The 24079-nt window shown below is 44.8% G+C and overlaps 2 protein-coding genes and 1 pseudogene across 2 annotated transcripts; all 3 read right to left on the minus strand.

Annotated features, from left to right (window-relative positions):
• Positions 1–927: 927 nt before the first annotated feature.
• On the minus strand, positions 928–2477 carry LOC123105507 (uncharacterized; annotated as a pseudogene).
• Positions 2478–4567: 2090 nt separating this feature from the next.
• On the minus strand, positions 4568–5838 carry LOC123108105 (uncharacterized). The gene has a single exon (XM_044529957.1). It carries the CDS (start codon positions 5714–5716, stop codon positions 4886–4888), a length of 831 nt encoding a protein of 276 aa, XP_044385892.1. The 5' UTR covers positions 5717–5838; the 3' UTR covers positions 4568–4885.
• A 5902-nt stretch (positions 5839–11740) lies between these two features.
• Positions 11741–13198, minus strand: LOC123105508 (uncharacterized). Its single transcript, XM_044527588.1, has one exon. The coding sequence runs from the start codon at positions 13137–13139 to the stop codon at positions 11880–11882; it is 1260 nt and encodes a 419-aa protein (XP_044383523.1). The 5' UTR covers positions 13140–13198; the 3' UTR covers positions 11741–11879.
• Between the last annotated feature and the right edge of the window lie 10881 nt (positions 13199–24079).

Raw genomic sequence — 24079 nt, forward strand, 5'->3', positions numbered from 1 at the left:
ATAGCAGATCTCATTATTGTAACTAGGAAGAGCTAAAGAAGAGCAGCTCCAAGTCCCCACACCATTTCATAGGTGCAAACTGCAGCAGCCCCAGCAGCTCTGAGTCTTTCACTCTTAAGTGATCATTGGATTAGACTAATGGGAAGTCTTTCCCCTTCTTCTTTATAGAATGATACGCACACTCGTGCGTATTCGAGAAAAAATGTCAGATTATCGGGTTGGTTTCGGCATAGGCCCGCAGGCATAGAATTGTGCCAATGCCCTGCCCACATGAACAAAAACTTATCCAAACCCAGCCCATGGGTAAAATTGCAAGGAAAGAGAGGACCTATGTTCGATTCCACCATAGGTGGCCTATGATGGAGAAAGCGGCTGCTGCTTGCCACAATGGCACAATCAAACATTGGGGCACATAGTCACAGGAGTAGTAGACATGGGAGCGCTCAACAGGTTGATATGAGAACATTATAACTCCAGCGTACACATTAGAATAATTTTCTAGTAACTATGAAATAACCTTGCGAACTCCCCAAGCTACATGCGGCATAAATTCCACTGCAAACTGTTCTCAACAATCATCTAATAATAAACGTCAAGAACTCTGTTTCATTTTCAAATAGACCATCTCCAGATTCATCATAAATTAAACTTAAGAGCACACACACAGGAAATAGAATCCAGAGACCAAAATGCATAAGCGAGCACCAGCGAAGCCACGTCGACAAAATACATGGGCATAGCATATACAGGATCATATATGCACTAGCAAAGCAATGGGCGTGGAACACATAGGACCATATATGCTCTAACCTGCCAAGTTTAGGGTGTCGATCGTTAATATTGAGAGTCGATGGACTAAACTACTCGTGTCTGCCAAGTTTTTATACCACGGGCATCATTTGCTCATAATGATATAACAAGCCAGCGGAAATAATAACTTGCAATACCTGGACCTGGACATCTTGAATTCTGGACTTACACAAAAGTGGGTAGATCTAACCAAGACAACAAGCATAGAACCGTAGCAAGATATCATCGTCAGTCAGATAACAAAAGGTAATATCCGTAGTACCGATAAAATTACCTGAGTTCTAGTTTTTTTATTCCTCTGACTAGCCAAGCCACTTCTAGGCTTCTAGCCAAGAGAGTTCACCTTGTTGCATAAAGAAGAGGAGGCCACGCCATCAAATAGGGATAGGAAAAATCAGAGTTGGTGATAGGGCAGACCTTGTTCAGCTTCTCTGTTTCAGTGCAGAAGGATAGCAACCAGCAAGAACTAGTAGGATTCGATGCCTCGTAGGTAGACAAATACACGATGCCACCCATGATTGCCTTAACCTCCAGTACAGGGTCTTCATCTAAACATGGTACCTCCAATTCACGGATCTCATCCAGCATCGATTTGTCTGTGTCCGGCATCCAATTGTCGACACCCCCTGCGGTGGCTCTCCGGACCCAAACTTTGAGCAGGAGATCAGTTGCCCAGGCGACACACAGCTTTCCATCACTGGTCTCGCCGACCTTGACACCCTTGTAGTTGGGTTGCATATGCGGCGGCGGATCCATCCGGGAGAAGTGCAGTGTCGCGGTGTTCAGCACATGGATATTGTCTGCAGATGCCCAGTAGACACACCCGTTGACAAGCGTACCATTGTCTCTTGCCGTCAGCCGCAGGCTCCCCGCTTCTGGGGAGATCTGCCACGCCCTGCTGTCCGCGGAGAAGACAGCGACCTTGGCTGCTCTCCTTTAGATGCAGAGCAGGCGGAGCGACCGGCGGTCCTCTTGGGAGGTGAGGACGTGGAACTCAACCTCGGCCACTTCGGGGTCTTCGGCGCAGATCTCTGCGTGCGGCGGTGAGAGAAGATGCAGGCGCCGCGTGAGGGGGTCGTAGACGGCCGCCCGCTTGGTGAGCAGGTGGTAGAGAAGCACGTACCCATCGCGGCACTCGGTCATCGACCATCCGGGGCCGTCCACGTATCTGTCTTCCAGTTCGTCTTCGCCTTCTTCTTCTTCCCCTTCGCCTTCACCTTCGCCTTCTTGTTCGTCTTCGGGGACCCGGGTGAGGAAGACGTCGGCGCGGCGGACGGCCGCGGCGTGGTCCGGGTCAGACCGGCGGCGGACGGGCACGAAGGCGGGCATGGCGGGCCCGTAGATGTCGAGGAAGACGCCCAGGAGCGGGGCCGGGTGGAGGTCGCGGAAGCGGCGGCGGAACGCGGGGGACGAACGGACGGCGTGGAGGAAAGTGGGGCAGGTCAGCGCGGCGCGGACGAGGGTCGGGAGGGAGGGCAGTCGGAGCAACACCTCGCGCAGGAGGTCGTCGCCGAGGGCGCATATGGTGGTGGGACTGGATTTCTTCTGCGACGGCGGCAGCTCACTGGAGGCCATGGGGATGGGCGGCTCGGGAGGCCACGGACAATGGGGAATCAGGGGCTGCTCGCTCCTTCCAGAGTTAATGGGAACCACGGACAATGCCACCACTGTACATGTATAAGGCCAACCCCAAAGAATGTCCGCCTCGTCCGCTTTTCATCCGTGTGATATGGCAATGGGATCGTGTCTGTCTGAATTTGTGCATGCATCGGCCATGTACCCAACGCATGGCGCTATTTCGACCGCATCTCGTCTATTTGAAAATATAATAACAAATATCTAAAATTAAACAGGACAATAGTTACACGTCTGAAATAGTCTTATTACAACCCAATTGAATTAAAAATAATATTAAGTAGTCTTATTACAATCCAATTGAAAATTGATTGCACGAAAAGAAATTAAACTGATAGATAGATCTATTAGTTGCCAATGTAAGTCCACGTATGCTCAACCAAGTCATCTTGAAGCTGGACATGAGTATGTCAAACACGCAATTTCCGATGAAACTCGACAAACTGTTCAAAGGTTGTAGGAGGTGGATGCTCAGACTTAACATTTTCACCCTGAAAATCAAACCCTTGGTCATAGATGCTATCATCGCGCTCATCCTCCACGATCATGTTGTGCATGATCAAACAAACAGTCATCACCTCCGAAAGCTTCTTCGTGCTCCATGCCAATGCAGGGTTACGAACGATACCCCACCGAGACTGAAGCACACCGAAGGCACACTCCACATCCTTCCTAGCACTCTCATGCATTTGGGCAAACCTCTGTTTCTCTTCTTGCGGATTGGGTATGGTCTTCACAAGAGTGGACCACTAAGGATATGTACCATCAACTAGGTAATATCTCTTGTTGTAATGGTGACCATTGACCTCAAAGTTAACCTTCAGGGAGTGGCCTTCTGCAAGCCTTGCAAACACCGGAGACCGTTGAAGAACAATAATATCATTCTGAGAACCAGTCATGCCGAAGAAAGAATGTCATATCCAGAGATCTTGTGAATTCACATCTTCGAGTATAACAGTGGCATCTTTCACATGCCCCTTGTACTGCCCCTGCCAAGCAAATGGACAGTTCTTTCACTTAAAATGCATACAATTTATACTATCAAGTATGCCCGGAAAGCCCCACTTGGCATTGATTGCCAACAATCTTTCTGTATCAGCGGCAGTTGGCTCTTTGAGGTACTCAGGGTCAAATACTTCCACCACGGCCGTGCAAAAACTATACATTGAGAGGAGACATGTGGACTCACTTATATGAACATACTCATCCACAAGATCATCATGAATTCCATATGCAAGCATGCGGATAGCCGTAGTGCATTTCTGGTATGAAGAGAAACCAAGCGTGCCTAGGGCATCCTCTTTGCACTCAAAGTATGGGTCATGCACGACCACTTTCTCGCGAATACGATTGAACACATGTCTTCTCATTCAGAATTGGCGATGAAATTGAGTAGCCTGAAGAGTGCATCATCCTTAAAGTAATCTACATAGAGAAGGTGTGGCCTTTCTCCCTATTGCGGTTCAAGGCCAGAGCATGGCCGGGGATTGATCCCCTGAACCAAGGCCGCTTCCTACTAATGTGTTCATGTACGATCAACGCAGCCACCAGCTCTTCATCATCCGAGGATGAATCATTCGATGAAAAAATGAAGTTGTGAAAGAAAAACTCATCACCGCTATCCATTGTACCTTGTGAGCAAACCGTCGAACGCCCTGCGGTCGTGCTGGAGGCACACGTCTTTCTCCCCTCACAGGAAGCAAAGCAAGGTTTTGGGGGTCAGTGGTGCTGGTGGCCGCCCTGCCGCAATGAACGGCTTGCCGAAAGAGGTTGGGAACGACGGGCGATGCCGGCAGCCGTAGTTTCTCTCCCACCGGCAACAAGGAGAACGCCGGCAAAATGCTTTTCGGCACGCCTAACAGTGGTGCAGGCAGAGCGGGTACATCAATCTCATGCCCATGCTCAAGTTGCTCACGGACACAACCCCCCGCCCCCCTCCCAATACCCATGCCAACATGCAAAAAAGAATAACTTCTCATGCCCGTATCCACCAGGTACCCATCTAGTACTCCCTCCGTTCCGATTTACTCCTCGTGGTTTTAGTTCAAAACTAAAACCACGACGAGTAAATCGGAACGGAGGGAGTAATAGCTTAGCAGGGCACGACATTATAACTTAGTGATAACAAATTCATGAGAAAATGGTTATTTAAATTCAGTTTTCTTCATATACATCCATAGTGGACAAGCTGACAATCACAAACGTAAGATTAATAACATGACAGTTCACACAACTGATAGGCGCATGACATGAAGTAGCCAAGAAGTAAGCGCAATTGCGCAAATAGCAGTACCCATTATTGTAACTAGCCAACTAGGAGGTGCTAAAGAACAGCAGCTCCAAGTCTCTAGTACAGCACTTCGTAGGTGCAATCTGCAGCAACCCCAGCAGCTCTGAGCGACGGAGCCTTTCACTCTCCGGTGATAAAATCGCCCGAGTTCTAATCTTTATTCCTCTTCGTCAAAGCCCCTTCGAGTCCAGAATTCACAATTGGGCCATTGTATACAAGGAACTGCTTCAGGTTCCCCACCTTCGGGAAGATCTGCCACTCCATGCTGCCCGGCGAGAAGACGGCGACCTGCGCTGCCCTCATTTCCTTGGAGATGCACACGACGCGGAACGACCGGGGGTCCTCTTCGGGGGTGACCACGACGAACTCAGGTTCGGCGTCTTCGCGGGTCTCAACGGGCGGCGCGCGGAGGAGATGCAGGCGCCGTGTGAGCGGGTCGTAGACGGCCGCCCGCTTGGTGCTCCGGCTGACGAGAACCACGTACCCGTCGCGGCACGAGGTCATCGACCACCCGGGGCTTTTGTATCCGCCTTCGAATTCACTTTCTTCGTCGCCGTCGCCGTCGCCGCCTTCGCTTTCGTCTTCGTGTACACGTGTGAGGGAAACGTCGGCGCCGCGGACGGCAGCGGCATGGTCCGGGTCGTCGGACCCTTCGTCTTCAACGTCGGGGACGCGGGTGAGGAAGACGTCGGCGCCGCGGACGGCGGCGGTGTGGTCTGGATCGGACCAGTGGCGGTTAGGCACGAAGGCGGGCATGGCGGAGTCGTAGATGTCGAGGAAGACGCCCAGGAGCGGGGCCGGGTGGAGGTCGCGGAAGCGGCGGCGGAACGAGGGGGACGAGCGGACGGCTCGGAGGAAGGCGGGGCAGGTGAGGGCTGCTCGGACGAGGCTCGGGAGGGAGGGCAGGCGGAGGAACACCTCGCACAGAAGGTCGTCTCCGAGGCCGCATATGGTGGTGGGAGCGGCTGGTGCGGATTTCATGTTGGACGACGGCGGCGGCTCACTGCAGGCTATGGCGATCGCCGGCGGCAGTTCGGGAGGCCACGGGAAGATATGAGTGTGATTGCTCTAGTTCAAGAAAGAAATGGGACACGGACATTATGTAGGGCCGCCCCACCAATGAGGTCCAGAAGGAATGTGAGAAGTCGGCCCAGCATGCAAAGCCGGAAGAGAGAAAGGCACGACATTATTGTTCAGTTATCCTTATCTCAAGATTCTACTCTCTCCGTTCCTAAATATTTGTCTTTTTAGGGGGACTTCAACAAGTGACTACATACGAAGCAAAATGAACGAATCTACGCTTTAAAATATGTCTACATGCATCCGTATATTATGTTCATTTAAAATGCCTAGAAAGATAAATATTTGGGAACGGAGGGAGTAAAAAATATATTCTTTATCTCAAACCCCTCAAAAAAAGTTATCCTTATCTCAAAAGTGAAATGATTCTTTTTATATAAAAAAGGGGAAATGGTTTTATGAGAGCAGCGATTCGGTGATCAACTCATCTGCACCCTCAATGAAGAAAAACAATTCAAGACAAATACTAAAAATAAAAAAAAACTACTCAGATGTCTAAATGATTTGAAATTTGGAGCGGACCTCACGCGCCAAATTATCTACCATGCAAAAAATAGTTTTTAAAAAATCTGGTATTTTTTTGAATTTTTTTTCTTCATCGAGGGTGCAGATGAGTCTGATCACCGAATCGCTACTCTCATAAAACCATTTTCCCTTTTTATATAAAAAGAATCATTTCGCTTTTGAGATAAGGATAACTTTTTTGAGGGGTTTGAGATAAGGAATACACCAAATTATCTATCATGCAAAAAAATAGATTTTTTATCTCAAGATTCTAAAAAAAAGATATTCCTTATCTCAAACTCCTCAAAAAAAAGTATCCTTATCTCAATAGCAAAAATGTTTATTTTTTAAAAAAAAAGAAGGGAAAATGGTTTAGTTATGAGAGCAGCAATCCGGTGCTCAGGCGCTTGGTGCGTGAGGTACGCTATGAGTAGCTCTCTGCAAAAGAGGCAAATTTAGGGTTTGTAAAAAAGTTTATTGTTTATGTATTGTTCTAATTAAAAAAAAACTGAGAACTACTCATATGTTCAAATGATCTAAAATTTGAAGTGTACCTCATGCACCAAAGTATCCACCATGCAAAAAAATGGTATTTTTTGTATTTTTTCTTGACCGGATGCAGATGAGTTTGGACTTAGAAATGGATATTCGTTCAGTTATCCTCCACTCATGTGCTTCCGCACCCTCCCCCTCACCCCCGCCCACCATGCGAGTCACCGGCTCACTGGTCGTGGCCCTATTGCGGTGCTGCCATAGGCAACCCCAACTGTTGTGAGTGACAAACGGTGACACATGAGACTGCCCACTCATGATACTGTGAGCAACCGCCGGCGATGTTGTGAGTGATCGGCGGCAATGTTGCGGACCCAGACGACGATGCTATGTATGCCTGACAATGACAAGTGACCTAGCAAGCGATGCCGATGCTGCAAATGACAACACCAATGTTGCATACCCCAAGCGGTGATGCTACAAGGAGCCACTAGCGACGCATGGGCGTGTCAATGGTGTTGTGAGCAACCGGCTTGCAATGTTGTGAGTCGAGCGACCGCTGTGACGGTGCTGCAAGTCAGCCCTGGGACGGCAACCGGCGGTGCTATGACAGGTACATAGAGTGCTGGCAGCGGCGCTGCGCCGAGGCAACGAGGGTGAGAGACGTTGCTGCGAGCGGCATGGGAGGATAACTACGTGCGAGAGAGGCATTTGATGATGCCGTGCCCCAGGGTCAGAGGAACTCTTAGATCGCGGCTGTGCTGCGGGAGCAGCTATTTTGGGGGAGAATTTGAACGACAACGACATCTTGTGGAGACAGTCGTCATACAGGACGTCGTAGCGGCCTCTCGCAACTGGATCATGTCGAGGTCGTTACTTCTCGGCAATCCGGTCTTGATGGACCCGTCGCGCTCCCAGACAGAATCCCAACATGAACAGATTTCCTTCGGACACTGATGCACGAGGCACCATCCAGCGCCTTCCAGAAGTCCACGATTTAGAAGATCAGGTCACAAACATTATTGTTCGGTTTATCCTCTATGTCAATGCTGCGAACGGACTATGAGTCCACGACCTGCAGAGCCGAGTCTGGCTGGCTGAGCCAGACCACGTCGTGTGCGACATGCGTGTGGGTATTTCTACTGAACATGTTGTGTGTGTGTCAAATATGATAACTCCTTCCGTAGAGTAGTGATCTAAACGCTCTTATATTTCTTTACGGAGGGTTTACATAGTAAACATTTGAATCTATCTTTTTTCTCGAACCATGCAGGAGGACTGCATGTATTATATTAAAGATAGAAGAAGAAATACACGAGCAAACGTCCATCAAAGTTACAAGAAGGACAACCTAGACTTCAGCAAACAAAAAGACCCAAAGCCCTGACCACCACAACTGTCTACAAAAACCTCAAATAGAACGAAACTAAAATAATACAAAGGGACCTAGACTTGCTTCTGCCCAATGCATCGCGTCAATCTTAATCTGATTGGTGATTCCTTGAAGCGGTGTGTGCGAGTTTTCAAAAATTCTGCCATTTCTTCCCCTCCATATACTCCATATAATTAGTTGTACCATAGTGCTCAAGGAATTCCTTCTAGGTCCGTGGACTCTATTTCTGGCCTCTTGCCACCAATTCCGGAAATCAGGAGCATTTTGAGGGATGGCGTCTCTCTGATTTGCCCAAAGAAGCACTGAACTCTAAATGATGGTCACAACACTACAACCCATGAAAAGATGATGAACTGATTCTTGCGCAATATTGCAGAAACAGCATGCAGTCTTTGCTCGTCTCTTCGTTCTCTTCCTGCTCATCCCCAATTCCTCCAATCTAAGTAAACCTCCTGGATCTTGTGAGTATCATCCAGGACTCGCATGGTGCATAGAGAGCTTCTTCACGTATCGCCTGGCTTCGAGGACGCGGAGATCCACAGGGTAAGAACGCCACCGCCGTTAAAACGTACTAGTATCCAGTTCACGACTGTACATGAATCTTCCTTGTGCAGGATTAGTAACTTTGCAGGAATCTTTGTGTATATAACAGATCCAACTTCATACCGCATGCACTCGTGTATATAACTTTCTCGTACGCCTTGGCCGTGGCTGCTTCTGGTTGCAGGGAGCACTGACGGGAAGAGCGCCGACACGGTCTCCGGTGAAGGGAGGCATATGGTGGTCGTCTTTGCCGACGCCCGCACTGCTAGCCTCCATTTTTGTTCTCGCATGATAACAGGCCTGGCTGCATCCAGAGGGACAAAGACAGTCGAGGTGTATATGTATGATTGTGCTGGGCTTGGCTGCGTAATCTTCAGCCTGGGCCTTAAGTTTGGCGAAACAGAGGGTTTATTTGCTGAGTGGATTCTCGAAAGAAGAAGAAAAATGATGATGTCTAGTGAGTGAATTCCCTGTCTGATCAGTTGGTGTTGCAACTTAATAAAAAAAAAGCTGATGTTGCAACTAGCAAATGTCCTAAAACTTCATGTCATAAAGTTAATTATGACCGAGCTCAGCTTCTCCCCCTTTTTCAGCTACTAATACAAACTCAAGCACCGGAACTTCCATCCAGTTCACAAACAAGCATACGAGATCCAACTTACTGGTCTAACTACTTAACATCATATAAGAGAAACATGAAGGGAGCTAGCATTCTCAGCGATGAGTATTCAGTTCTGCAAAACAAAGGTCACCCTTCTTGCTTTACATGACTTGATAATCTATGGTGGAAGCCTGAGCAATGGTCTAACAATTCTCAAGAAAGTTATACAGCAATCAAACAATGCAAGAATAGACAGTTATGGAGCTTCAGGTCGTCATTTTACACAACCATTTCGCAATGGGTGAGGTATAGGACAGTTCCATCAATCTCATAGACTCACACCCATGCCCAAGTTGCTCACGGACACAACCCCCCCCCCCCCCCCCCCCCCCGGATGGGTGCTCATCTGGTAGTTTAGCAGTATAAACAAAATTGCACTTCATCGATTCCCTAAAAAAAACTCGGTTTCTTCATAAATCCATAGTGGACAAGCTGGCAATCACACATAAGTAAATAACATGACTGAGTTAACACAAGAAAAAAGTCCATTTTACTACCCTGAACAAAATTGGTGGTTCACATTACCCCTTAATCTATTTTTCTGCTCCTTTCACCCCCTAAACAATCCCAAAGCGGACAAAAATCATCCCTGGCTGGTTTGCCCGCTGGTCAAAGGTTGTATTTGACCAGTAGGCCCAAGGCACACACCCCACTGAACCCTAAATCCTCGCCCCTGTGCCCCATCGGCCATGGCCGCCGCCGGCTAAGGGCAACCGCCCCTGTGCCCTGGTTCACCAGCTCCCTCGTCCTCCCGCGGGACACCGGATCTATGCTGTCGGCACGTGCCTCAGCTCGCCTACTCGAGCCCCGTCGCCGGAGCGCCGCCCTGCTCCACTGGCCCGCCGACCCTACCACCTAGATGTCGCCCTGCTCGCGGCGCCGGCCCTTGCTGCCGCCTCCACGCCCATGGCCGGCCGCCTCTGGTCGACGGGAGGCTACGCCCTCTGCAGCCGCCATGACCGCTGCCCCGAGCTCCTCTGCGCACGGCTGCACCAGAGCACCACTGCGTCGATGCGTCGCCATTGAGGCCCTCCACGCCGGCGACCTCTACGCCCAGCGCTGCTCCGTCGCCAGCCGCTGCAGCACCTCCCCGCCATCCGTGCCCTTAGCTCCGTCGTGCTCCGGTTAGCCACCGGCTAAACCTATCATTAGTAATTAGTTAATCCACCCCCTGAGTCACTACCAAGTGGGTCCCACTGCCTAATTAACTGCAGGCTAATTTCCTATTTCAGTTAAGTTCATCCTCGTGGCCCCACCCGCAGGTCAAAACCACCATTGACCAGCGCCACGTCAGCTGCAAGTTGAGACAAACCACCCAGGGGGGTCTTTTGTCCGGTATGGGTTTGTCTAGGGGGTGAAAAGAGCAGAAAAATATATCAGGGGGTAATGTGAACCACCAACTTTGTTCAGGGTAGTAAAATGAACTTTTTTCTTAACACAACGGATAGGGCATGACATGAAGTAGCCAAGGGGTAAGCGCAAAAAGCAGTTCTCATTATTGCAACTAAGAAGTGCTAAGAACAGCAGCTCCAAGTCTCTAGTATAGCACTTCGTAGGTGCAATCTGCAGCAACAACAGCAGCCCTGAGCCTTTCACTCTTGGTGATCATTGGGATAGAGATTCATGTTAGGTTATTGGGCATATGCCCCCAGGCACAGAATTATAGCGATGCCCTACCCATGGCCACAAAAAGTATCTAAACCCTGACCACGGGCAAAATTGCAAGAAAAGTGAGGACCTATGTCATCGGTGCCTGTGCTGGGGAAAGCGGTTGCTGCTTGCCCCAATCAGACATGGGGCAAATAGTCACAGGAGTAGCGGACATGGGCATGCTCAACAGGTTGATAAGATCATATCATCACTGTTGTCCACTGAGGCAACGTTATAACTCCAGCATATACATTTGGATAACTTCCTAACTATGAAAATCACCTGCGGGCGACGTGCTAACTCCACAAGGAACATGTGGCATAAATTTCATTGCATTTATTCTAAACAGTCAATAAATAAATAAATGTCAAGAACACTATTTCATTCTAAAATAAACTACCTCTAGATTCATAATAAAGTAAACTTAAGAGCAGACACAGAGGAAAAAGAATCCAGGAAAATAAATGCATAAAAGCAGAATGCGTAGGACCATAGATACTCTCGCCTGCCTATTTTAGGGCGTTGATCGTTAATTTTGGGAGTTGACACTACTGTTGTCAGCCAAGTTATTTACTTATTTTACCACGGGCATCATTTGCTCATAATGATAACAAGTCAACAGTAATAATAACTTGCAATTCTCAACTACACCTGCACCTGGACACCTTGATTTATAAAAAAGTGAGTAAATCCAACCAAGACTGGATATATAGAACCATAGCAAACATACCATCATCAGTTAATAAAACAGGTAATATCCAGAGTACAGATAAAATGACCGACTTCAAGTTTTCTTATTCCTCTTACTAGTCAAGCCCCTTCTAGCCGAGAGAGCTCACCTTATTGCCTACCAAAACAGGAGGCCACGCCATGATGTAGGGATATGAAGAATCAGAGTTGGTGATAGGGCAGACCTCCTTCAGCTCCTCTGTTTCAATGCAGAATGATAGGAAGCAGCCAGAAGAACTAGGATGCTCTACCTGGAAAGTAGACAGATACACAATGCCACCGATGATGGCCACGACCTCCAGTCTTGGGAAACGATCTACAAACTGTAGCCGGAGCTTGTCGATGTCGTCCACCAACTCAAATGTCCTGTTCAGTATCCATTTATCGACACCATTGTCATCTGCTCTCCGGAAGCAGACATCAAGAGTGAGTTCAGATGCGCAGGCCAAGCAGAGCTTCCCATCACTGGTCTGACCGACCTTGAGACCCATTCGCCGCATACGCCGCGGCAGAACCATCCGGGAGAATTGCAGTGTTGCCGTGTTCAGCAGATGAATAGCGTCTTCGCTTACGGATGCCCAGTAGACACACCCGTTCACTAGCGTACCACTGTCATCGTCCTGCAGCTGCAGGCGCGCCCCTTTTGGGGAGATCTGCCACTCCCTGGTGTCCAGCGAGAAGACGGCGACCCGCACTTTCCCCCTTTCCTTGCAGACGAAGACGACGCGGAGTGACCGGCGGTCCTCTTCCGAGGTGATCACGTGGAACTCGACTTCCGCCTCTTCGGGGTCTTCGCAGATCTCAACGGGCGGCGCGGGGAGGAGATGCAGGCTCCGTGTGAGGGGGTCGTAGACAGCCGCCCGCTTGGTTCCCCGGTTGACGAGAACCACGTACCCATCGCGACACCCGGTCATCGACCACCCGGCTCTGTCGCCTTCGCCTCCGTAATACCCGGACCACCCGAGGCTGTCGCTTTCCCCGTCGTCCTCATCGTCGGACCCTTCGTCTTCATCGTCGGGGACGCGGGTGAGGAAGACGTCGGCGCCGCGGACGGCGGCAGCGTGGTCCGGGTCGGACCAGCGGCGGATGGGCACGAAGGCGGGCATGCCGGGGTCGTAGACGTCGAGGAAGACGCCTAGGAGCGGGGCGGGGTGAAGATCGCGGAAGCGGCGGCGGAATTTCGGGGACGAACGGACGGCGCGGAGGAAGGCGGGGCAGGTGAGGGCGGCGCGGACGAGGGTCGGGAGGGAGGGCAGGCGGAGGAACACCTCGCACAGGAGGTCGTCGCCGAGGGAGCATATGGTGGTGGGGCCGGATTTCTTCTTGGACGGTGGGAGCTCACCGGAGGCCATGGCGATGGATCGTCGGCGGCGGCAGTTCACGGGAGGGCACGGGAAAGGGTTAGGGGAGGGTTATGGAAGAGTCTGGCGCGGGCCGCCGTCACTATGTCCACAAGGAATGTGAGCAATCGGCCCAACATTCAAAGAGGGCTCGAGCTTGTTGAAAATTTGGGCTTACACTAAAATCATTGTTGAATCGGACTCGCTCGATGTAACCCAATAAGCAACAAAAAATTCACACGGCCCAGAAGCAAAAAAAAAACAGTATCAATCAATCTCTTATATTCGGTAACCAATAAAACAGAGTAATCATAGACACATACCTATTTTATTAGTTTAAGAAATAGCTAGAAAAACTATACTTTATAAGCAAAACATAATCTTATTTTGTCTATTTGCTTTGCATCAAGATTTGTCCCGTATGGTCCTTGTATTTTCTTAAAAAAAATATTTGGCCTCGTGGCAACGCAGGGGCACATACCTAGTTGCAACTAAAATACATATTTTTTTGTATAGTTCTAAAATGTTTAGTAAGATAAGTAGCATGCATGGTGCATGTTAAGGTGGGTATTTTCTCGTGCATGGTGGCTCGATGAGTTGTCATAGTTGCATGTTATCATAATTAGAGATAATGGGAATCAACTACTTAGTTATACTAGAGATGATACCCGCGCATTGTTGTGGGAATCGGATGCAGTAATTTCTATGAGATTCAGTGGGTTGAAACATTAGTGTTTTGATTAGCCATATGAGAATTGATACTCGAGCACATATAATTTAATATATTTGATTATTTTATTGTTGTGGAAAAATATGTAATACATTATAATTAACATGCATGATTCATGTGAAGGTGGGTTTTTTCCCATGCATAGTAGCATAGTGAGTTGGCATAGTTGAATGTTTAGAGAACTAAATTTTATAGGGCATGCATGGTGGCATAGTTGCATGTCAAGATAATCGAGTTGGTGGGTTTTTTCATGCATAGTGACATAGTGAGTTGACATAGTTGCATGGCGAGAGAATTAAATTTTATGCGGCATGTATGGTGACATGATGAGTTGACATGGTTGCGTGTCAAGATAATTGAGTTGGTGAGGATATATATATATATATATATATATATATATATATATATATATAGGTAAAATGTTTAGGGCACCTAGGTGCCTGAGCACCTTGATGCCCGTTATGGCAAGTGATATTCATGGTGCATGATGTACAATCCATGACATTTGACTTTCCAAATTTTGTTTTCGTGCGCTATAAATTTTAATAGGCAGTAATTGCTTTCCAAAAATATATACTACTGATTTCTTTGCAATGATTCCTTTCCAAACAAAAAGGGTATGTATATACGCTCTAATTTTTAAGGTATCCAATATGACCAAACTATACGAAATATCGTCGCAAATGTTTGTATGTATAATTACGACGTATATTATGCAATTTTCTGATGTTTTACTTTTCATGGTATCTAGTATTAAAAAAAGTTAAGGCCAGTTCACACTTTTACCAACTAATATTTCTATACAAAATAAGGCGAACAAATAATATAAATGTGATCCTAATTATTTTTACTTTTAGGAATATATGATGCATGCTGATACCGACACATGATTTTTTTTCCTACGTACATATATATATCCACGCACAATTCTTTTTAGTCTAAGTAATGTGCGATTGCATACCAATACTCACACACGGTTTTTTCGTACGTACATGGACGTAAGATATCATACCCGTAAACTCTTTTCCAATACATGCATGCTTTGGAGATATACACAAAACTGATATACTTTGAATGGTACATAACCCAAAAAATGATACACTATTTTTTAACACACGTAAAATATTTTGAGATATACCCATAAATGATATTGGGGATATACCCAGAAATAGTATAATTTACGTATACGTAAGATCTTGACTAGGTATATGAAAAAGTTAGTACTTGACTAGGTATACAATTTTTATAGGTATATGAATTAGTACGTGACTAGGTATATGAATTAGTACATGACTAGATATATACAAATACCGAAGATATTGTACGCACAAACTAATTTTTTAATACATACATATGCCTTAAAGACATACCTATAAATAATATATTAGAAAAAGTATAATACATCAATAAAGTGCATGTATCATGCATGGATCATTAATTGCTAATTTTCTCTTTCTTGTTTAATGAGGGCATTAAGTGTCCATATCAAGCAATAATTCTTTTCTAATGACAGAGTCAACGTTTAAGGCATTAGTTCTAGTACTAATACAAGTGCACACATCTTAGTGTAATCCGACGGTTTGTAGGCAAGGTGCCCATGCACCTAGGTGTCCCATATGGGCGTCCTATATATATATATATATATATATATATATATATATATATATATATATATATATATAGGTTATGTGCATATATATATATATATATATAGGTTATGTGCATTCCATTTAGTGTAGTAGCAAAATGCATACACGTCAACTTTCTTTTATAGTGGAAACTTTACTGTTTATTAAATAAAATCTGGTGAGATGACATACAGAATATAGCCCAAAGGGATGTGAAACCAAACTTTGCACAATTCATTACAACTGTGGCAGAGCTTTTTTGCCAATCGGGCTCACACCTCTTTCCATTAATTTCTTAACGGAAATATCCAGTACAAGCTCTTAGTAACAACATAACACTAGTAGAAAATAGGGCTTTGGTTCGGGCCTGGCTAGCCCATTAGTCCCGGTTCAGTCACGAACCGGGACCCATGGGGGCAACGTCCCAGTTCGTGAGCCCAAGGAGCCAGCCGAGGCCTCGTGGGCATTGGTCTCGGTTCGTCTGGACCCATTTGTCCTGGTTCTAGGCACGAACCAGGACCAATGGGCCTCGCTCCTGGCCCACATACATTGGTCCCGGTTCATGGCTCGAACCGGGACAGAAGGTGGAGCTTTAGTCCCGGTTCCAGCCACAAACCGGGACAAATGAGCTGCCTATATATATCCCATCGCCGCAGCAGAGCACTCCACAGTGCTCTGTTTTTTCTGGCCGGCGAGGGGAGGGCATTTGGGTGCTCTAGCTCACCTCCTATACACATGAGGTGTTCGATGAAATGGCCGAGCCACACTAGTTAAGCTTTCTCCTCTCAAAGCTCGACCTCCAAGCTCCATTTCCCTGAGATTTGCATAGGTTTAGCGGTCCGTCACGTCCCGCCCCCGTCTTCACCGCCGTCGATCGCCTGCGTCGATCTCATCGCCGGCACCACCGTGGTGAGCCTCTTGTTCTTATCTTCTTTCTGAAAGAAAAAATATTCTTACTTTAGATAGATACTTGTCTAATTTTCTTACTTTTATTATTGGAGGCCCTTGTCCTGTATGGTTTTTATTGCCACCTCTATTCCGAAGGCCAAAATCTTCCGTTTTGAAAATTATTGGGTACATCTGCCAGGATTTTCTGAATGTGTTGCTGAGGTATGGAATATGCCTGTTAGAAAGTCTTCTGCTGCTGGTATAATTTCGGCTAAGTTTAAGGCTCTGCGCTATGCTCTTAAGAAGTGGCATGTCAGCCTTTCCAGAGTTAAAAACCTAATTGCAGACTGTAACAAATTGATCCTTTTCTTTGATGGTTTGGAAGAGCTTCGACAACTTACTTGGCCGGAGATGAATTTTAGGAAGATTGTCAAAATTCATCTTGAGGAAATCCTTCGCTTGCAATTCATTTACTGGAAACAGCGATGTACTATCAGATCAATCAAAGTGGGTGAGGAAAATACCAAATTTTTCCACGCCATGGCTATTGAACGTTATCGCAGGAACACTATCTCCTCCATTAAGAATACTGCTGGCAAGGTGGTAATTGATCATCAACAGCTTGCCTCCATGTTCTGGTCTAATTTCAGATTGCGTATGGGGCAGTCCAAGGGCATTCGCATGCAGTTTGATCTTGACAGGCTTCTGTCTAGAGTTGTTGGGCTTGAGGCTCTTTCAAGGCCTTTCACAGAGGAAGAGGTGGATGATGTCATTAAGCATATGCCCACAGATCGTGCCCCTGGGCCGGATGGGTTCACTGGTCTCTTTCTGAATTGATGCTGGAGTATTCTTAAGAAGGATTTTATGAGTTTGGTTACTGAATTTTATGAAGGAAAGTGCAATTTGGAGTGTCTTAACACCTCTCTGATTACCCTCATCCCTAAGAAGTTAAACCCTGAGTTTGTTGGTGACTTTAGGCCAATTTCGCTAACAAATACTTGCTTAAAATTCTTAACCAAGCTCCTGGCGAATCGGCTGCAGAAAGTAATTCTCCAATGCATCCACCGTAACTAATATGGTTTCCTCAAGCGTTGTTCTATACGAGATTGCCTTGCATGGTGTTTTGAATATTTACACCAATGCAAAGCTTCTAGGAGGCCCATTGTTTTATTAAAACTGGATTTCACTAAAGCTTTTGATACGATTGAACACGAAGCCATTCTCAGAATTCTTCAGTGTAAGGGTTTTGATGAGCGTTGGAATGGATGGGTCAGTAGCTTGCTTTCTTCTGGGTCTTCATCGGTTCTTCTTAATGGTGTCCATGGCCAGCACTTTAAATGTAAAAGTGGAGTTCGTCAAGGTGATCCTTTATCGCCTCTACTGTTTGTTATTGTAGTGGATTTACTACAATTTGTAGTAAATGACATGTGCAGCCGTAATATCCTCACCTTGCCAATCCCAACAAGATCGAATGATTACCCAATTGTACAATACGCGGATGACACTTTGATTGTTCTGCCTGCTATTGATAGCCAATTAATTGCTCTCAAAGATATGTTGCAGAAGTTTGTTGAGTCCACGGGCCTACGTGTTAACTTCAGTAAATCCTTCCTGATCCCAATGAACTTGTCTGTAGAGGAAGGAGTCCGAATTGCCTCTTTGTTAGGATGCTCTGTTGTCTCAATGCCTTTCACGTACCTTGGTTTACCCATGGGCACGTCCAGGCCGACCATTTATGATCTAAGGCCTCTAGTTGATCGAATTGAGCGAAGATTATCTGCTTCATCTTGTCTTCTTAATCAGGGCAGTAGACTGCAACTTCTTTAGTCAGTCCTCACTTCAATGCGAATATATTTCCTCTGCTCTTTATCCCTTCCGTAGGGTATCCTCAAGCAAATCGAACGGATTGAAAGACAATGTCTCTGGAGAGGGAACACTGATAATCCTCGTCAATCTCTTGCTGCATGGGATTTGTTTTGTCGACCAAAAAGCATGGTGGCCTGGGTGTCACACATTTGGGAGTTCAGAATGAAGCCCTCCTGATAAAGCATTTGTTCAAGTTTTTTAACAAGAGAGATGTCCCGTGGGTTGAGCTTATTTGGGATTCTTATTATCACTCATCACCTCCACAAGTTACTCAACTTTGTGGCTCATTTTGGTGGCGTGACGTGCTGAACCTATATGACAAGTTCTGTCGGTTGGCCCCTCCACAGGTGCATGCAGGAGACACGATGGTGTTTGATGTCTACTACACAATCTTCTTTTTGTAGACGTTGTTGGGCCTCCAAGTGCAGAGATTTGTAGGACAGTAGCAATTTTCCCTCAAGTGGATGACCTAAGGTTTATCAATCCTTGGGAGGCGTAGGATGGAGATGGTCTCTCTCAAGCAACCCTACAACCAAATAACAAAGAGTCTCTTGTGTCCCCAACACACCCGATACAATGGTAAATTGTATAGGTGCACTAGTTCGACGAAGAGATGGTGATACAAGTGCAATATGGATAGTAGATAAAGGTATTTGTAATCTGAAATTATAAAAACAGCAAGCTAACAAATGATAAAAGTGAACGTAAAAAGTATTGCAATGTGTGGAAATAAGGCCTAGGGTTCACACTTTTGCTAGTGCAAGTTCCCTCAACAATAATATCATAATTGGATCACATAACTATCCCTCAACATGCAACAAAGAGTCACTCCAAAGTCACTAATAGCGGAGAACAAACAAAGAGATTATGGTAGGGTACGAAACCACCTCAAAGTTATTTTTTCCAATCAATCCGTTGGGCTATTCCTGTAAGTGTCACAAACAGCCCTAGAGTTCGTACTAGAATAACACCTTAAGACACAAATCAACCAAAACCCTAATGTCACATAGATACTCCAATATCACCTCAAGTATCCGCGGGTATGATTATACGATATGCGTCACACAATCTCATATTCATCTATTCAACCAACACAAAGGACCTCAAAGAGTGCCCCAAAGTTTCTACAGGAGAATCACGACGAGAACGTGTGCCAAGCCCTATATAGGTTCATGGGCGGAACCCACAAGTTGATCACCAAAACATACATCAAGTGAATCACGTGATATCCCATTGTCACCATAGATATCCACGACAAGACATACATCAAGTGTTCTCAAATCTTTAAAGACTCAATCCGATAAGATTACTTCAAAGGGGAAACTCAATTAATTACAAGAGAGTAGAGGGGGGAGAAACATCATAGGATCCAAATATAATAGCAAAGCTCGCGATACATCAAGATCGTATCATCTCAAGAACACGAGAGAGATAGAGAGAGAGAGAGAGAGAGAGAGAGAGAGAGAGAGAGAGAGAGAGAGAGATCAAACACATAGCTACTGGTACATACCCTCAGCCCCGAGGGAGAACTACTCCCTCCTCGTCATGGAGAGCAACGAGATGATGAAGATGGTCACCGGAGAAGGATTGCCCCCTCTGGCAGGGTGCCGAAACGGGTCTAGATTGGTTTTCGATGGCTACGGAGGCTTCTGGCGGCGGAACTCCAGATCTATTGTGCTCACGGATGTTTTCAGGGTATATGGAGATATATAGGCGGAAGAAGTACGTCAGGGGGGCCACAAGGGGCTCACGAGGGTGGAGGGCGCGCCCAGGGGGGTGGGCGCGCCCCCTTGCCTCGTGACCTCCTCGCAGATCCCCCGACGTGCACTCCAAGTCTTCTGGGCTTCTTTCCTTCCAAAAATGAGTTCCATGAAGTATCAGGTCAATTGGACTCCATTTGATTTTCCTTCTCTTCGAAACCCTAAAATAGGGTAAAAAACAGAAACTGGCACTGCGCTCTGGGTTAATAGGTTAGTCCCAAAAATGATATAAAAGTGTATAATAAAGCCCATAAACATTCAAAACAGTAGATAATATAGCATGGAGCAATCAAAAATTATAGATACGTTGGAGACGTATCAGCATCCCCAAGCTTAATTCCTGCTCGTCCTCGAGTAGGTAAATGATAAAAACAGAATTTTTGATGCGGAGTGCTACTTGGCATAATTTCAATGTGATTCGTCTTAATTATGGTATGAATATTCAGATCAATAAGATTCAAGACAAAAGTTCATATTGACATAAAAATAATAATACTTCAAGCATACTAACAAAGCAATCATGTCTTCTCAAAATAGCATGGCCAAAGAAAGCTATCCCTACAAAATCATATAGTCTGGCTATGCTCCATCTTCACCACACAAAATATTTAAATCATGCACAACCCCGATGACAAGCCAAGCAATTGTTTCATACTTTTGATGTTCTCAAACCTTTTCAATCTTCATGCAATACATGAGCGTGAGCCATGGACATAGCACTATAGGTGGAATAGAATGGTGGTTGTGGAGGAGACAAAAAGGAGAAGATAGTCTCACATCAACTAGGCGTATCAACAGGCTATGGAGATGCCCATCAATAGATATCAATGTGAGTGAGTAGGGATTGCCATGCAACGGATGCACTAGAGCTATAAGTGTATGAAAGCTCAAAAAGAAACTAAGTGGGTGTGCATCCAACTTGCTTGCTCACGAAGACTTAGGGCATTTTGAGGAAGCCCATCATTGGAATATACAAGCCAAGTTCTATAATGAAAAATTCCCACTAGTATATGAAAGTGACAACATAGGAGACCTTCTATCATGAAGATCATGGTGCTACTTTGAAGCACAAGTGTGGTAAAAGGATAGTAGCATTGTCCCTTCTCTCTTTTCTCTCATTTTTTTATTTTTTTATTTTTTATTTGGGCCTTCTCTTTTTTTATGGCCTCTTTTTTTCTCTTTTTTTATTTAGGCTTCTTTGGCCTCTTTTATTTATTTATTTTTGTCCGGAGTCTCATTCCGACTTATGGGGAAATCATAGTCTCCATCATCTTTCCTCACTGGGACAATGCTCTAATAATGATGATCATCACACTTTTATTTACTTACAACTCAAGAATTACAACTTGATACTTAGAACAAGATATGACTCTATATGAATGCCTCCGGCGGTGTACCGGGATGTGCAATGACTCATGAGTGACATGTATGAAAGAATTATGAACGGTGGCTTTGCCATAAATACGATGTCAACTACATGATCATGCAAAGCAATATGACAAGGATGGAGCGTGTCATAATAAACGAAACGGTGGAAAGTTGCATGGCAATATATCTCGGAATGGCTATGGAAATGCCATGGTAGGTAGGTATGGTGGCTGTTTTGAGGAAGGTATATGGTGGGTTTATGGTACCAGCGAAAGTTGTGCGGTACTAGAGAAGCTAGCAATGGTGGAAGGATGAGAGTGCGTATAATCCATGGACTCAACATTAGTCATAAAGAACTCACATACTTATTGCAAAAATTTATTATTTATCGAAACAAAGTATTACGCGCATGCTCCTAGGGGGATAGATTGGTAGGAAAAGACCATCGCTCGTCCCCGACCGCCACTCATAAGGAGGACAATCAATAAATACATCATGCTCCGACTTCATCACATAACAGTTCACCATACGTGCATGCTACGGGAATCACAAACTTCAACACAAGTATTTCTTAAATTCACAACTACTCAACTATCATGACTCTAATATCACCATCTTCATATCTCAAAACAATTATCAAGTATCAAACTTCTCTTAGTATTCAATACTCTATATGAAAGTTTTTACTATTCTTGGATGCCCAACATATTAGGATTATTTAAGAAAATTACCATGCTGTTTAAAACTCTCAAAATGATATAAGTGAAGCATGAGAGTTCATCTATTTCTTCAAAATAAAACTACCACCATGCTCTAAAAGGATATAAGTGAAGCACTAGAGCAATCGACAAACTACTCCGAAAGATATAAGTGAAGATCAATGAGTAGTCGAATAATTATGCAACTATGTGAAGACTCTCTAACATTTAATAATTTCAGATCTTGGTATTTTATTCAAACAGCAAGCAAAACTAAATAAAATAACATGACGCTCCAAGCAAAACACATATCATGTGGCGAATAAAAATATAGCTCCAAGTAAAGTTACCGATGAGCGAAGACGAAAGAGGGGATGCCTTCCGGGGCATCCCCAAGCTTAGGATTTTGGTTGTCCTTGAATATTACCTTGGGGTGCCTTGGGCATCCCCAATCTTAGGCTCTTTCCACTCCTTATTCCATAATCCATCGAATCTTTACCCAAAACTTGAAAACTTCACAACACAAAACTGTAGAAAACTCGTGAGCTCCGTTAGTATAAGAAAATAAAACACCACTTCAAGGTACTGTAATGAAATCATTATTTATTTATATTGGTGTTAAAACTAATGTATTCCAACTTCTCTATGGTTTATAAACTATTTTACTAGCCACAGATTCATCAAAATAAGCAAACAACACACGAAAAACAGAATCTGTCAAAAACAGAACAGTCTGTAGTAATCTGGATCAAACGTATGCTTCTGGAACCCCAAAAATTCTAAAATAAATTTATGGACATGAGTAATTTATCTATTAATCATCTTAAAATAGAATTAACTAAATAGCACTCTCCAAATAAAAATGGCAGCAATTCTCGTGAGCGCTAAAGTTTCTGTTTTTTGACAGCATGATCAACAAGACTTTCCCCAAGTCTTCCCAACGGTTCTACTTGGCACAAACACTAATTAAAACATAAAAACTCAATCATAACAGAGGATAGATAAATTATTTATTACTAAACAGGATAAAAAAGCAAGGAACAAATATAAAGTTGGGTTGCCTCCCAACAAGCGCTATCGTTTAACGCCCCTAGCTAGGCATGATGATTTCAATGATGCTCACATAAAAGATAAGAATTGAAACATAAAGAGAGCATCATGAAGAATATGACTAGCACATTAAGTCTAACCCACTTCCTATGCATAGGGATTTGTGAGCAAACAACTTGTGGGAACAATAATCAACTAGCATAGGAGGGCAAAACAAGCATACCTTCAAAACTTTAAGCACATAGAGAGGAAACTTGATATTATTGCAATTCCTACAAGCATATATTCCTCCCTCATAATAGTTTTCAGTAGCATCATGAATGAATTCAACAATATAACCATCACATAAAGCATTGCTTTCATGATCTACAATCATAGAAATTTTATTACTCTCCACATAAGCAAAATTCTTCTCATTCGGGATAGTGGGAGTATCATAAGAGACTTGGATACTATAAATTGTTTCCACATTAAAAGAGTAATGTTTAGAAAAGGGGTAACCATAATCATGGCAAGTTTTATAAATATAATCCTCACTACTTTTTATAGCATATGTATCATCACAATAATTATCATAAGTAGGAGGCATGCTATCATCATTATAAATTTGCATATCAAAACTTGGGAGACTAAAAATATCATCTTCATTAAACATAGCATCCCCAAGCTTGGGACAAACATTAATTGCAGAAAATATATTCTCAAAAACATCATCTTCATCAAACATAGCATCCCCAAGCTTGGGCCTTTTCATATCATAAGCACAATCACTCTCATCATTAATAGTATGGATAGCACCAATAGTATAGCAATTATCATATTCTTCCAAGCAAGTGCCAAAAATATTTTTAAGATCATAAGAAGTATCATTATCTTCCACAATTATATTCTCATGAGGCACAATAGTAATAGGAGCAGCATTATTTGGGAGAGATATCTTTTTACCTCTCTTCCTTTTTCTTTT

Source organism: Triticum aestivum, chromosome 5A, assembly GCF_018294505.1.
Source record: "Triticum aestivum cultivar Chinese Spring chromosome 5A, IWGSC CS RefSeq v2.1, whole genome shotgun sequence".
In the NCBI taxonomy this organism is placed as follows: Eukaryota; Viridiplantae; Streptophyta; class Magnoliopsida; order Poales; family Poaceae; genus Triticum; species Triticum aestivum.